The sequence below is a fragment of the Anopheles arabiensis genome, chromosome 2, assembly GCF_016920715.1.
Source record: "Anopheles arabiensis isolate DONGOLA chromosome 2, AaraD3, whole genome shotgun sequence".
Lineage (NCBI taxonomy): Eukaryota > Metazoa > Arthropoda > Insecta > Diptera > Culicidae > Anopheles > Anopheles arabiensis.
This window is the reverse complement of record NC_053517.1, coordinates 42,836,590-42,848,736: the sequence shown is the minus strand read 5'-3', so window position 1 is coordinate 42,848,736 and position 12,147 is coordinate 42,836,590. Positions and strand designations below refer to the sequence as shown.

Below are 12,147 nucleotides of genomic sequence, written 5' to 3'. Positions count from 1 at the left end.
GAACTTCATAAACTTGGAAGGAAAATTTGTTTTTCCTTCCAAACAGTGTGAATTTGACTGACACATTAATCAACAGTAACGGAAGGACAGGGGGAGGGAAGTGCCAAAGAACCTTGACGATATGGAGAAAACCATCCAATAGTGGGATGAGTTATTTGAAGGCTTTGAAGCATTCTCACAAAGCACAGGAGAAAGTGCGAAACTCATGATGCTAAATGTCTTAGACTACAAGAAGATTACACAATTACGGTAGTAGGGGTAGGGGTAAAAGGGGTAAAGTTTTCCCTCAGTCTTATCCTGCATCTTTACGGGGGCAGATCACAAACAAACAACGGTTAAACGTATTTTTTTCAATTTAATAAAACCACTATTTTTTCATCAACTTTACCAGTCCCGTCCGTTACAGATACGACCGATTAAATATTAACGTTGCATTAATTAATATTACACTATAAAAATGTTTCTTCATGCCCGACGAGGATGGGATTCGAACCCACGCGTGCAGAGCACATTGGATTAGCAGTCCAACGCCTTAACCACTCGGCCACCTCGTCGCAGTTGGATGGGGAAAGCTTATTACCTACTAGTAGCCTATTTTTCTGGATTCTCTCTGGCACGCCTTCGCACCCTAATGGTCATAATTTTTACTGCGAGCCTTCGAAAGCTTGAAGTCACTACACAAAGAATAAAATGAGAAGATAGTTTGCAAAAAGGCCTATCCTCCTGTGTTTCTCTCACAGGGTAGTTAAACATCTCCTTTGAGACACATTCCTTCCAGACATCCACAGTGTGATAATCGTTTCGGTTTCCGAACAAACTCCGCAGCTAAAAGGGGGCCAACGGGTTGGAGAGTTGTTTAATTGTCCAGTTTATTAAATTAAATTTCACCCATACAAGGCATACAATGGTGGTGGCGACGGTGACTGCGGTGGCCGACCAAAACACATCAACGTGTTCATCATTTAAACGACGGGCGGGAGGAGGAGAAGATGTTCTTGATGCGATCAGAACACTATTCCCCGCAAGTGGCAGATAGCGCAACGAGCGCTGGAGCGATGGCAGTGAGTCACGCGTGTTGCGAGCGTGAGGTAACCAAGACGATGACTTCCAGCAACTGCATGGTAGAGCAACTGCATCGGCTTTCCAGCAGTCGGGAGGTTGGCCGGTCAGAAGTAATCTAATTTGCGTATGCACGTTAGATCGTTTGATCGAGTGAATACATTATTTTCGATGAGCTTTACTTGCTGCGTGGTGTGGTTTGCGTGTTTCTGGGATAGGCATTTTAAATGCTTACGTTAATCGAAGACCTTGGCTTACGAGCATCAATGATACAACTCATCTATCTTCGCACTAAGAGTGTGTGAACCAATAATAAGGTCTTATGTCCAAGAATCCATCCCTTGCGTATTTGCGTGATAGTTATTGTGTCATTGAACGGATTCTAAGGGTTCTAATGACCAAGACAACAAGGGCAAACATACTCCCTAAACGAACAAAGTACTAAAATCATATTTAAAATGGAATGATGTTTATCAACATTTGCTGAAACCGAAATGAAACTTCACCAACAAAAAAAAAAAAGATTTTGTTCAACGAATAGCGCACTATTCTTATCTTAAATCTGTCCGATAATGTTGAAGAGAAAAACTAGGTTACCGTCCTTACATCCAGCATGCGCATCAAGTTACTAGCCATAGAATACCACTCGCAGCGTGAGCAAATTCACCCAAATCTCCGAAAGCAGCAAGCCAAAATTCAGCACACGGCTGTCCCTTTTCGCCATTTGCGCGACGTGTCTGAAGCCAATTGCCAAAATCATACCACCATAAAAGTAAAACAGGCCCTATTTGCACTATCCGGAACCGATTCATCTTCCACCAGCTCTCTCCTTTGCAAACATCTCCACCGCTTGTGCTTCGCGGGGAAATCGGGCCTTCCTAGTCTGCATCGCAGAAACAATAACTACTACGCCGTGCGTAGAACTTTTCCCGCCAAACGGGCGACACGAGCGCCTCCGTCCCTCCGGGCGTCATTGACGCCCCATTGTACACATTGCGCCCCATGCTCCTCCTCCCATGGGACCACTTCTGAACCAAAAAGGACGCCCTATAGGGAGGGAAATGGTTTCACTTTCTGTACCGGCGGGCTAAACGTTGTTTTGTTCGGTTGGCTTCCCTCATTGACCCCAAACCTAAACCTTGACTAATTCGGGTGCGATTCCTGGCCGTAAACATACACACACACACTCATACAGCCGGCCGCTTCTTTGGCCGCTGCACCAGAGCACCATCGTGTCCAAGGGGATAGCAAAGGGGAGAATCGTTTTAAAAAGGGAACATTGGGTGTGAGTACAAACATTACTTTCTCTCTCTATCTCTCTCACCCGCTCTCTCTCTAACATGCTTTTGCTCACGCTTGTTCCAGCGCACCCATTGTGTGCTCCCTTTCGATTGCGATTAGCTAGCAGCAGGACGGTGGTACCGCGCACGGTACAAAAACGGCGTTTTCAGCGGGCCGCGCGTTCAGTCAGATGTCATCTCTTGCGGCGTCGGTTCGGTTTTGGTTCTTGCTTGTGTTTCGATCGTTGATGTGTTGAAGCTTCTGCCAACCATAGAGAAGTGTGTGGGTTAAGCTGCGTTATGTTGGGAAGTAGTAGCGAGCAAAGTGATTAACAGTTTCAAGGCCTTCCCCGTGATTGTGAACGTTCGCGTAGGAATAAGCAACGAATAAGTGTATCGACTAAAACGAGAATAAATTAAACAACAACAAGTGACGAAAGTGCACAGCAAAATGATCCTCCATTCGCTGTTGGCCGTCTTTTGTGGTTTTGTGCTGGAGCACGCGTCTGCCGGAAGTGTCCCGCAAGGGTACGGATCCAGCTCGGCAGAAAACCGTGGCACTGCTCCCTCGCAGCACTGTACGGATTTCAATCCCCAGCATGGCCTCGACATTGACCAGGTAGGTCTGGGTGGAAGTTGCTGCTTCTCTATGCCGTGTTTCGACGATCGTTCGACAGTAGCTGACAATGTTCACACATGATTTCATGCGGACGTTAAATTAACCCAATCGTCGTCCAGTACAGCTACACTGGGCGAACGGTTTTGACGTTTTTTCACCCCGTATTCTCTCGCTGGGGTGCATTGGGGGAGCATCACACGCACTGCAGTTGATCGCTCTTGCCGTTTGATGGTGCGGTTTGCATTTGGTTTCGCTTTCATGGAGCAAGTTGGTGGTTTTGGTTGCATTTCCCAGCGAATAGTGCATGCTTAAATGAAGGCGTTCGGTTTTGTCGGCTCATGAACATTGAATGGATGCAAAAAAGTGTGAACGCGTCAGCCTTGCGTTAATGCAAATCATCAATGCAAATTCATAAAGTACCGTTGTGTATGTGAATGTATGTTTCGGATGATCTCATGGTGCAGTAATGTAATGCAATATCAATAGTTGTTGTTAGCAGGTTTGTGTAAAGGTGTGAGTGTGTTAAATACAAACTAACGAGTGTGTTTTGTATTTAGTCGGCCTTATCACGTAAGATCATTGTAAAGCGCAGCGATAATGCTTTCATTTCAAGACTTTTAGAACGATCGTAATAATAGAGTCATCGTCTTTTTTTTGTAAACCAGTGACAGCAATTATGACACGATGGGCGTTCCGTGCACGATTATCGCTGCATCATAACCGTCAACACCCGTAGTCGTCTATGACACTCATGCTTCATCCGTGCCCGGCTGGCCCTTTTGGTCGATTCAATTAACCTTATGGCAGAAAACGATCGCTGGCTGTGAACATTCATTGATGGGGAGAAGTTAGCTTGCAGTGCGGCGTTTAGCAGATATCGTTTGTCTGGGATGTGTTTGGAACACTTTTTTCCACATAGCTCATTGAATCGAACACACAGAGTTATACATTTTACATTTTATTGGTCCGTTGTATCTAATGTATAACAAAATTATTTTAACATGGTTTGAACGAATATTTGTTGAAATAAAGATGTTTAAAAACGTATAGGAAATTAACGTGAAGCAAAGTAAATGAGCAAGAAAATGAGCAGATGAACGAATATTTGGCTCCTGTATTAAAATAAATTATTTGATTGAATTTTCGATCATTCCTGACGCAGGCCAAGACCGCAAAACGGCTGTAGTGCCGGATAATAAATAATAATAATTTAATAAAATCAACTCCAAGTGAAAAACTACTTCATCAATATGAAAACGTTAAAATCCTATTTAAAACACACATTAGCCAAACGTAGATTAATAATTTATTGATATGTGCCTATTTAACAATTTAGGTCCATTTAGTAGTCAAGTGAAGGTTGTTTGTTTTTAACATTAATCAGCATTGCTTAAATTGTTTAATTTTGTTTAAAAAAATATGTTCGTGGCATGCATTATCTTATACGACTGCATTTAGGATCGAAAAAATGTCCTAAAGCAAGGCGTAAGTCGAAATAGTCGTATGTCGAATATCTGTGAATATAAAGTCTATAACCAAAATTGAAGAGTCGAAATCTATGAAATCGTGTATTTAATTTAAAATATTATAAGATAATGTATTAATTTTCCTCCAGAAGCCGTTTAAACGATATAGATATTCAAGACCAGGAAGTTGTGGAATCTGTGGAAATGTATTTGTAACGGTTATGTGCTCAGAAATTCAAAAAAATGCATACATTTCTTCTCAATGACATTTTTAACTGTCAAAGTCAAAATCGTCGTACCTGCGAATCTTCGTAACTCGAGGGGGTCGTAACTCGGGGGACGCCTGTATTACATTGAATATTTTTACATATCTGAACTCGTTGCATTACTTTAATTTTGCCCTCCTCGCCACTTTAATTTTTAATTACTCTAAAGTGAATAGAAAAAAGAAACATTTCAGTATCAGTAACGCTCACATCTATATGCGTTGTCCGTCCTTAGTGTCTAGCTAAATATTACTGTTATCGGACTTCACAACCCTTTCTCCTATTCCCACAGATTATGGGCATCTGGTATGGGAGCGAAGTGATCACGCACGACAGTCGCGAGGAGGGCGAATCGGTATACAAAACATGCGTTGTAATCCACCTGGCAGACGTGACGAACGCGGTAGGTGTTACAATAAGCCACGGATAATCGCCGTACCGTCGGCATTAAATGCTAACCGATTCTTCTACCACCCAGACAACCTCCGTATACGATCAATCGACGGGATACGGTGGCCGCACTAACCCGTCCGGTACGAACTATGACCGTTTTGCGACCTCGTACGGCTACGGTACGAGCGGCGGTCGGAGCCCGAGCAGCTCGTACGAGCAGCAAAACCACCAGCGCCGTCAGCAGGGCAACCATCAGTATTTGCAGCATGAACCGCGCACCATGCGCAACCTGCGCCTGATTTGGGACGAGTCGGAGCACACGCTGGAGTACACGCTGCGTTACAACACATCGATGCCCGGGTTCTGGATCTCGGCCTCCCCGCAGTCCGGCTCGATGATACAGCTGCAGTACGTTCAGTTTACCGGCACGGTGCAGGTGCTGAAGGCGGTCAACAATCAGCTCGTGCTCAACTTCTGCCAGAGTCTGCCGGGGGGTCAGCTGTTCACGATCGTGCTGTCGCGTGTGCCGATGAGCTTGGGACCGGAGGTGAGTTGACAAAGTGGGAAACTGCTGAAACTGGTGAACGTCGGTAATAATGTGTAATGTCCTTATCGCAGGATATTCAAAGCATCCGCAATCTGTTGCGGCGTCGCGGTCTGTCGACAACTTCGGTGCGCAAGGTCTGCCAGAGTGGTGCCTCACGCGGTGACTTTTCGATGTTCGCCATCGCGGCTCTGGCCGTCGTAACTGCCCTAGTCAAACGGTTGCACTGAACGTTTTAAATTGCCATCTTAATAGCAGCAGCAGTTTTTGTCAGTGCCATCTTCCTTCATGTACGATTGAGATGTTTGTTTTGTGCTCACGTGTCTTTATTCCATTCCAAAGTTCATCTTTCATTTAAGTCTCGTGTGTGTGGAATTCAACGATTGCCTTCGCAAGCCTTACAGAAAGAAATAAAATATACCGTTTGCATAACGAGTAACGAAAAGTAAAAAAACTTGTGGATTTAAAAAAATGAAAGATAATAATCAATTGTATTAGTTGCTCTGGACTCTAACAGGATACGTACTAAAAGGAGAGAAAAAAAAACTACAAACGACAACCTTTTAAGACACTATGCACACACAGTGGGTGTAATTAATTATGCTCAATCAGCTCCATCGCTGCTTCTCGATGCGCTGTTTGCTCCGGAGAAGCGTTCATTACTCGTTGTCGCCGCACTGTCTTGATGATTGTGTCATCTTCCGAGCGAACCCCAAACTAACCCGGAGCTCGATCCAACCAATCAAGCCACCGACTGGACAATGTTACTCACAGTGGGTGAATGTTGCGATAGTTTAATTAACAAATTTGTAATCAAATTAGCTCCCGCGGGCCGCCTCCTCTAATTGGGCCCAGCTTGCTTGCTGCCCGGCTTGTAACGTGGTTAATGGTGCATGCCGGCCAGGACAAGTGTTTGATGTTCTTGTTAACACAGGCTAGCTAGGTCGGAAAGGTGATGACCCGAGTGCGTCAACCACCCACCCAACGAGGGGAAGGGTATAAGAAAGACATGTTTCTTTCAAACTTTCGATGTTTGATTTGATAGATGAGGCGATGGTATAAGCATGTACTTTTTTAATTGAACGCGATACGGGTAATTTGGTGAGAGAAACTAAAGAAAGGACTGTACTCCATTCGAAGGAGTGTTTACAAAAGGGGTGTTGATTGTTGGAGGCGTTAAAAACGATGTAGTGAGCACAATAATTGTCTGACATTTCATTTTGTATGACCCAAATGAACCTTGAAAGAAATGAAGACCAACCAGAGATCTTTAAATTGCTGGGCGAGTGTTGTTAAACGAGCGTTAATTCATAAACCAAATACATAGGAAAAGTGATATAATGTTGAACAAGATCAGTGTTCCAAGATCAGTCCCCATGGTCTTCTAATCAAACATTGAAATAATGATTTCATAGATTGGGCAATTGATTATTATTATTATTATCATTATTATTATTATTATTATTTATTGTTTAATCTTTAACGGGCCGTATGGCCTAATTAAGATAAGTAAGAGTACACAAAAAAATCACATAGCAAAAACAAGATTTGTATCGCAATTGACTGCGTCCACGGCAGAAGCCGGAGACCTTCCTGGAAGCACTGAGTTGAGATGTTGAAGCTGAAGCAATCCGAAACAGTGTTGAAAACGAGGAACGAAGTTGAGCGAGCCGTAGAATCTCTCTAGACCTAAGTTTTCGGAATGGTGCATAGATATCGACTCGATGCAACAAAGGCGATGAGTCGATAGAGCCATTTAGCAAACCAGCGATGAAAGAGCACTGTGCATTGCGTAGTCTTCTAACCGAAAGAGGTTCAAGGCCCAGCATACGGAGGAAGATTATTGCGATCCTGCCAGGGAAGTAGGCGTAGGGCATATCGCGTGACCTTACGTTGAATCGCCTCAAGTCGAGCTATCGAAGAAGCAGTACTTGGGCTCCAGACTACGCACGAATTTTCCAGAACCGAACAAACAATACTATTGTAGACAACATTGATGCACATGAGGCTGGGAAATTCATTAGTTGTCCGGATAACCACGCCAAGTAGTTGGTTTCCTCTGGCTACAACGTCATCGATATGCTGTTTAAAGTTCAAACTTGAATCAAGAAGAACGCCCAAGTCTTTGGCATGATTTTGTCGATTAACTGCAGTGCCGTCTATGAAGTAGGTACCAGTAACTGTGCTCCTGCATCGACAAAAAGACACACAGAAGCATTTATTGATGCAGATTTATTGATACATAACAAACAACTACTAAAGGTTTAATGTTTGAATGAGTGAATTTAAATAGTGCGCTCATTGAACAGTGTCATAATTTATTTTCAATTTACTTTTCGGTACAACTATCTCTTTTCACTATCAACACACCGATTACAAGAATGCACATAGAATATGAAAAGCATAAATGCACATTAACTATAAAAAAGCAAAAGAAGCCCCTACAAACATTCTCCGAAAATACAGAAGTGGAAAGCAAAATACTATCTCACTGTATCTTTCTCATTCTATTACTGTTCTCGCCTATTATGACCTCGGTGAACGTCTTGCTTTCTACCGGACGGATCTTCCGAGCAACCCCAATCCGTGCGTGGAATCCACCGTTGCACCGTACGTGCAAAGCTTTCCCCCGGGAACATTTGCTCGAATAGCTTCCGATAGTAGAACGCTTCTTTCGTTGTCGGCGTGTTGAAGGGGAATCTATCGGCGGCAGCTGCATACTCCGTCTGAGTGACACGCTTCGAAGCCCACTGGGCAATGGCATCGATCCAGGCATATCCAACTCCATCGGAAAACTGCTCCTTCTGTCTCCAGAGCACTTCCGGCGGAAGGTAATTACCATCGGCGAACGCTTGTCGAAGAATACGTTTTTCCAGCGTACTGTGATCATCGTGCGACGGAATGCCGGGCGCCCTATCCTCCGGTCTGATGGACATTACGTGCTGCAAGAAATCGGTATCGAGAAACGGAACCCTTAACTCCAGTCCCCAGGCCGCACAGCCTTTGTTCGCACGCAAACAATCGGACAGATGAAGTCCTCGTACGCGGCGCACCGTTTCACGATGAAACTCGGCCGCACTCGGGGCACGATGAAAATAAAGATAGCCGCCGAATAGCTCATCTGCCCCCTCGCCCGAGAGCACCACCTTAATGCCTTCGATGCGGATGGCCCTTGCCAGCAGCATTACCGCTACGATGCAGCGGATCGTAGTGACGTCGTAAGTCTCGGCATAGTACACAGCGTCCCGTACGAGGTCTATGCCCTCCGGGATGGTAAAACGGACCTCGGTGTGATCACTGCCGATGTGGTCAGCCACCATGCGGGCATACGTTAGATCAGGACTCTCTCCCTCCAGCCCAATGCTGTATGTCTTTAGTCGAAAGGATGAATTATCTGTGCGTGCGCGAAGTATGCGTGTGGCGATGGAGGCGGTCAGGCTAGAGTCGAGTCCACCACTAAGCAGAGCACCGAACGGCACCTCACTCTGCAAATGTGACTCAACGGCGCTTTCCAGGTGGTGTTTCAACAGTTCCAGGTCGACTCTAGCGGTAGAAATTTCCGTCATCCATAGTGCTTGAAAGTAAGGTTTCGGGACAAAACTCTCCCTTAGCCCATAGTATGAATGGCCGGGAGGGAACACATTTACTTCAGCACAGCAACCCACTAGACACTTTAACTCACTGGCAAACCACAAACTCCCAGCGTCATCCCAACCATAGTAAAGTGGCACTATGCCGACCGGATCACGAGCTACCAGCAATCGATGGGTGCTGCAGTCGTACATCACGAAGGCGAACATGCCGCGAACAATTTGCAATAATCGATCTGCTCCAAACAGCTCGTAGAAAGCTACCAGAACGTCACAATCACTGCGCGGTGTATAGTATTCAAATTTCAGCGCATCGTTAATAAGCGACGCCATATGAAGAAAGTTGTAAATCTCTCCGTTAGCTACCAGATGCGTCATGCCGTTGGTTGAGGTTAGGGGCTGCCGTCCAGTTTTCACTCCAACAATCGAAAGGCGCTCCTGTACCAGCACGAATCCATACTCGTCATTAACGCACAGGCCAGTTTGATCGGGACCTCGGTGCCGCTGTTTACTCGATTGCCGAAAGGCCATTTCCCGTAAGGAATCACACGAAAGATCACCACACTGTGAGGACTCTCCATTGCAACTTGTGCGATTTTGTGGGCTTGTGTCTGTTGATGTATATTGCGTAAATATACAAAGAATACCACACATGCTTTTAGCACGGATGAAGAGGTCTACAATGCACGATAGAACCACAACTATGCAGCTGCAATATCAATTTGTGAATGAGAAGCTGCTTCAACTCTCTTTTATGCATTCGAGAAAGGCGACTCAATCAATAGACAAGCATTATCATCCAGTTGAAGAGCATCAAATGCGTTACGGATCTATGCATAGATCATTCTGGGAGTGCTCTTCGGTAAGAGTACTGAAAAATTGTTTTCTCAGGACCGAGCAGAGATGACATAACAGATGTGTTTAAAATTCATGTAAATTTTATGAATGTTATTATATCTCACAGAATACATAAACCGCTCGCTCTTAAAGGGTTAGCTGCAGTAGCAATAAGATATCAGGCAAAATGCATCTACCCAAGCCGTACAGTTGATTTTGTTTGATGGACAAGCAAATCGTAAATAAAGGCAATGGTAATGTGACTACAATAGAACAAATTTATCTAGCTGAAAGCATTCGCATCAGCATGCTGATATTGACTGTTTACGAGAGGGCAACCTTTGCAGTCATCCCTACGAATGCAATTTCAATCTCCGCCTGGACACACTATCGACGTCACCGTTTGTGTTAGAGAAATTGTCTTGACCATAGGAGCATCGCTTAAAATAGCTGTCCTTCAAAAGCGGATACTATTGTCACAATCAAGGCTGGCCTCGTGCCAGCTGGGATACGTTGAAGAAGAGGTTGTTCTTCTTGCATCATCGTGTTTGAACTATTCTTCCTGTACCATTCGTTTTCGAACCAATCAACCAATGAGACCACCAACGTTGCGACTGAAAATCCATTACGTTTGTGGATGAAGAAAATTCGACATGAACGGTTACAAATATCAATCTGAAAGGTTTAAAATGTTGTTATTTAAAAGTAAAGCAGTATTGTTTACTGCCAGGGCGGGAAAGCCTGTATAGTTCCAGGCATGTTCACGTAAGGCATTACACCCAATGCAAGAAGTATTGTTTACCAAAATAAAATAATTAATATTTAAACATTTTAACACAGTAATTAATATTTACAGGGCTGGTCTGGTGGTACAGTCGACAACTACGTCAACGTACGACTTAACAACATGCCCGTCAAGGGTTCAAGCCCCGAATAGACCGTGCCCCCATACGTAGGACTGACTATCCTGCTATGGTAACAATAAGTCACTGAAAGCCAAGCTCACTTCACTAGTGGGTACAAGGCAGGCCTTGACCGACAACGGTTGTTGTGCCAAAGAAGAAGAAGAATTAATATTTAAATGACGTTTAAATAGGTGAGGCTTGAAACAAGTTTTTTTTTATTCAGAAGGTACGTATGGAACGAATATTATTGTTTTCAAATAAAAAAGAGGTAAGATGATTATCCCTATCAATTATATACATATGAGAAAAACATGAGGATGAATTGATTTGAATATTGAGAAATTGACTAAATTATTATTTGGCTATTCTCGTGATGCAGTCATCAAGTAGTTCAACCTAATAACAAACCTGTCATAGGTTTTAGCTCCTTATAGACCCAAGCGCTGTACTTACTATCATGCCATGGGTAAATAAAACTACTCACCAATAGGCAAGCTTATTAGGGGCTAAGGAAGTTTTAGCATGAATTTCATGGATTTTGTATCACCGTAACCTGTACAACTCATATAAAGTTTAGGTATCATCATAAAGAACATGAGCAATGCATACAACTGTAACATTATATATTACAATATCAACTGACTAGCTGTTTTCCTTCTAGCACGGTGCTTTTCCCCAACTTGTTTTGTAGGGTTTCCCATATTATTTCCACAACAAAGACATCCTGTCTCGAATTGCTGTAGCGTGTAATCGTAAAATGGCATAACAAAACAGCTTTAAGAACTGTTTTATAAAGACTAGAGGAAGCCAGCTACATTAAGGTAAAGCAAACAACCGTGTAATAATAAACAGAAAAATACATTTTTCCATAAGCATAAATATGGGGATGTTGAATGTATACCTTCCCTTACGGCAATAATACGCCCATGTTCATCTAGATGATTTTATCCTGGCTAAGCTGAGTGAAATTTACGCCCCAAAAAAAACGTGCGCCGTTACCATGCTGTCCTTGACGTTACAACGAAAGGTGCTGTTCAAAGCAATGACACGTCACGATAGAGAGTGAAGTCAAAACAATAACGTCACAGTACCGTGTGTGTCGCATAGATTTTGCTTACCGTTTGCCAATAACACGCAAAAATGAAACAGCGCATCAACAACGCGAAATTAAACACGCTTTCAACCGCT

The 12,147-nt window shown here is 43.7% G+C and overlaps 2 protein-coding genes and 1 non-coding gene across 3 annotated transcripts; 1 reads left to right on the top strand and 2 right to left on the bottom strand.

Annotated features, from left to right (window-relative positions):
* Nucleotides 1-472: 472 nt before the first annotated feature.
* Nucleotides 473-554, bottom strand: Trnas-gcu. The gene has a single exon. It is a non-coding gene; the product is annotated as a tRNA-Ser (tRNA).
* Nucleotides 555-2,511: 1,957 nt separating this feature from the next.
* On the top strand, nt 2,512-6,830 carry LOC120896125. The gene is made up of 4 exons (XM_040300004.1): nt 2,512-2,958; nt 4,983-5,093; nt 5,169-5,630; nt 5,702-6,830. The coding sequence occupies exons 1-4, from the start codon at nt 2,791-2,793 to the stop codon at nt 5,855-5,857; spliced, it is 897 nt and encodes a 298-aa protein (XP_040155938.1). The 5' UTR covers nt 2,512-2,790; the 3' UTR covers nt 5,858-6,830.
* A 901-nt stretch (nt 6,831-7,731) lies between these two features.
* LOC120896715 (probable asparagine synthetase [glutamine-hydrolyzing]) lies at nt 7,732-9,938 on the bottom strand. Its single transcript, XM_040301061.1, has one exon. The coding sequence runs from the start codon at nt 9,869-9,871 to the stop codon at nt 8,138-8,140; it is 1,734 nt and encodes a 577-aa protein (XP_040156995.1). The 5' UTR covers nt 9,872-9,938; the 3' UTR covers nt 7,732-8,137.
* Between the last annotated feature and the right edge of the window lie 2,209 nt (nt 9,939-12,147).

Excerpts from the sequence above, each read along its gene's own strand:
- LOC120896125 (XM_040300004.1), top strand. The coding sequence starts at position 2,791 with ATGATCCTCCATTCGCTGTTGGCCGTCTTTTGTGGTTTTGTGCTGGAG. Across the intron at positions 2,959-4,982 it reads ATGGCCTCGACATTGACCAG|ATTATGGGCATCTGGTATGG; the intron begins GTAGGTCTGGGT and ends CTATTCCCACAG. Across the intron at positions 5,094-5,168 it reads TGGCAGACGTGACGAACGCG|ACAACCTCCGTATACGATCA; the intron begins GTAGGTGTTACA and ends TCTACCACCCAG.
- LOC120896715 (XM_040301061.1), bottom strand. The coding sequence starts at position 9,871 with ATGTGTGGTATTCTTTGTATATTTACGCAATATACATCAACAGACACA.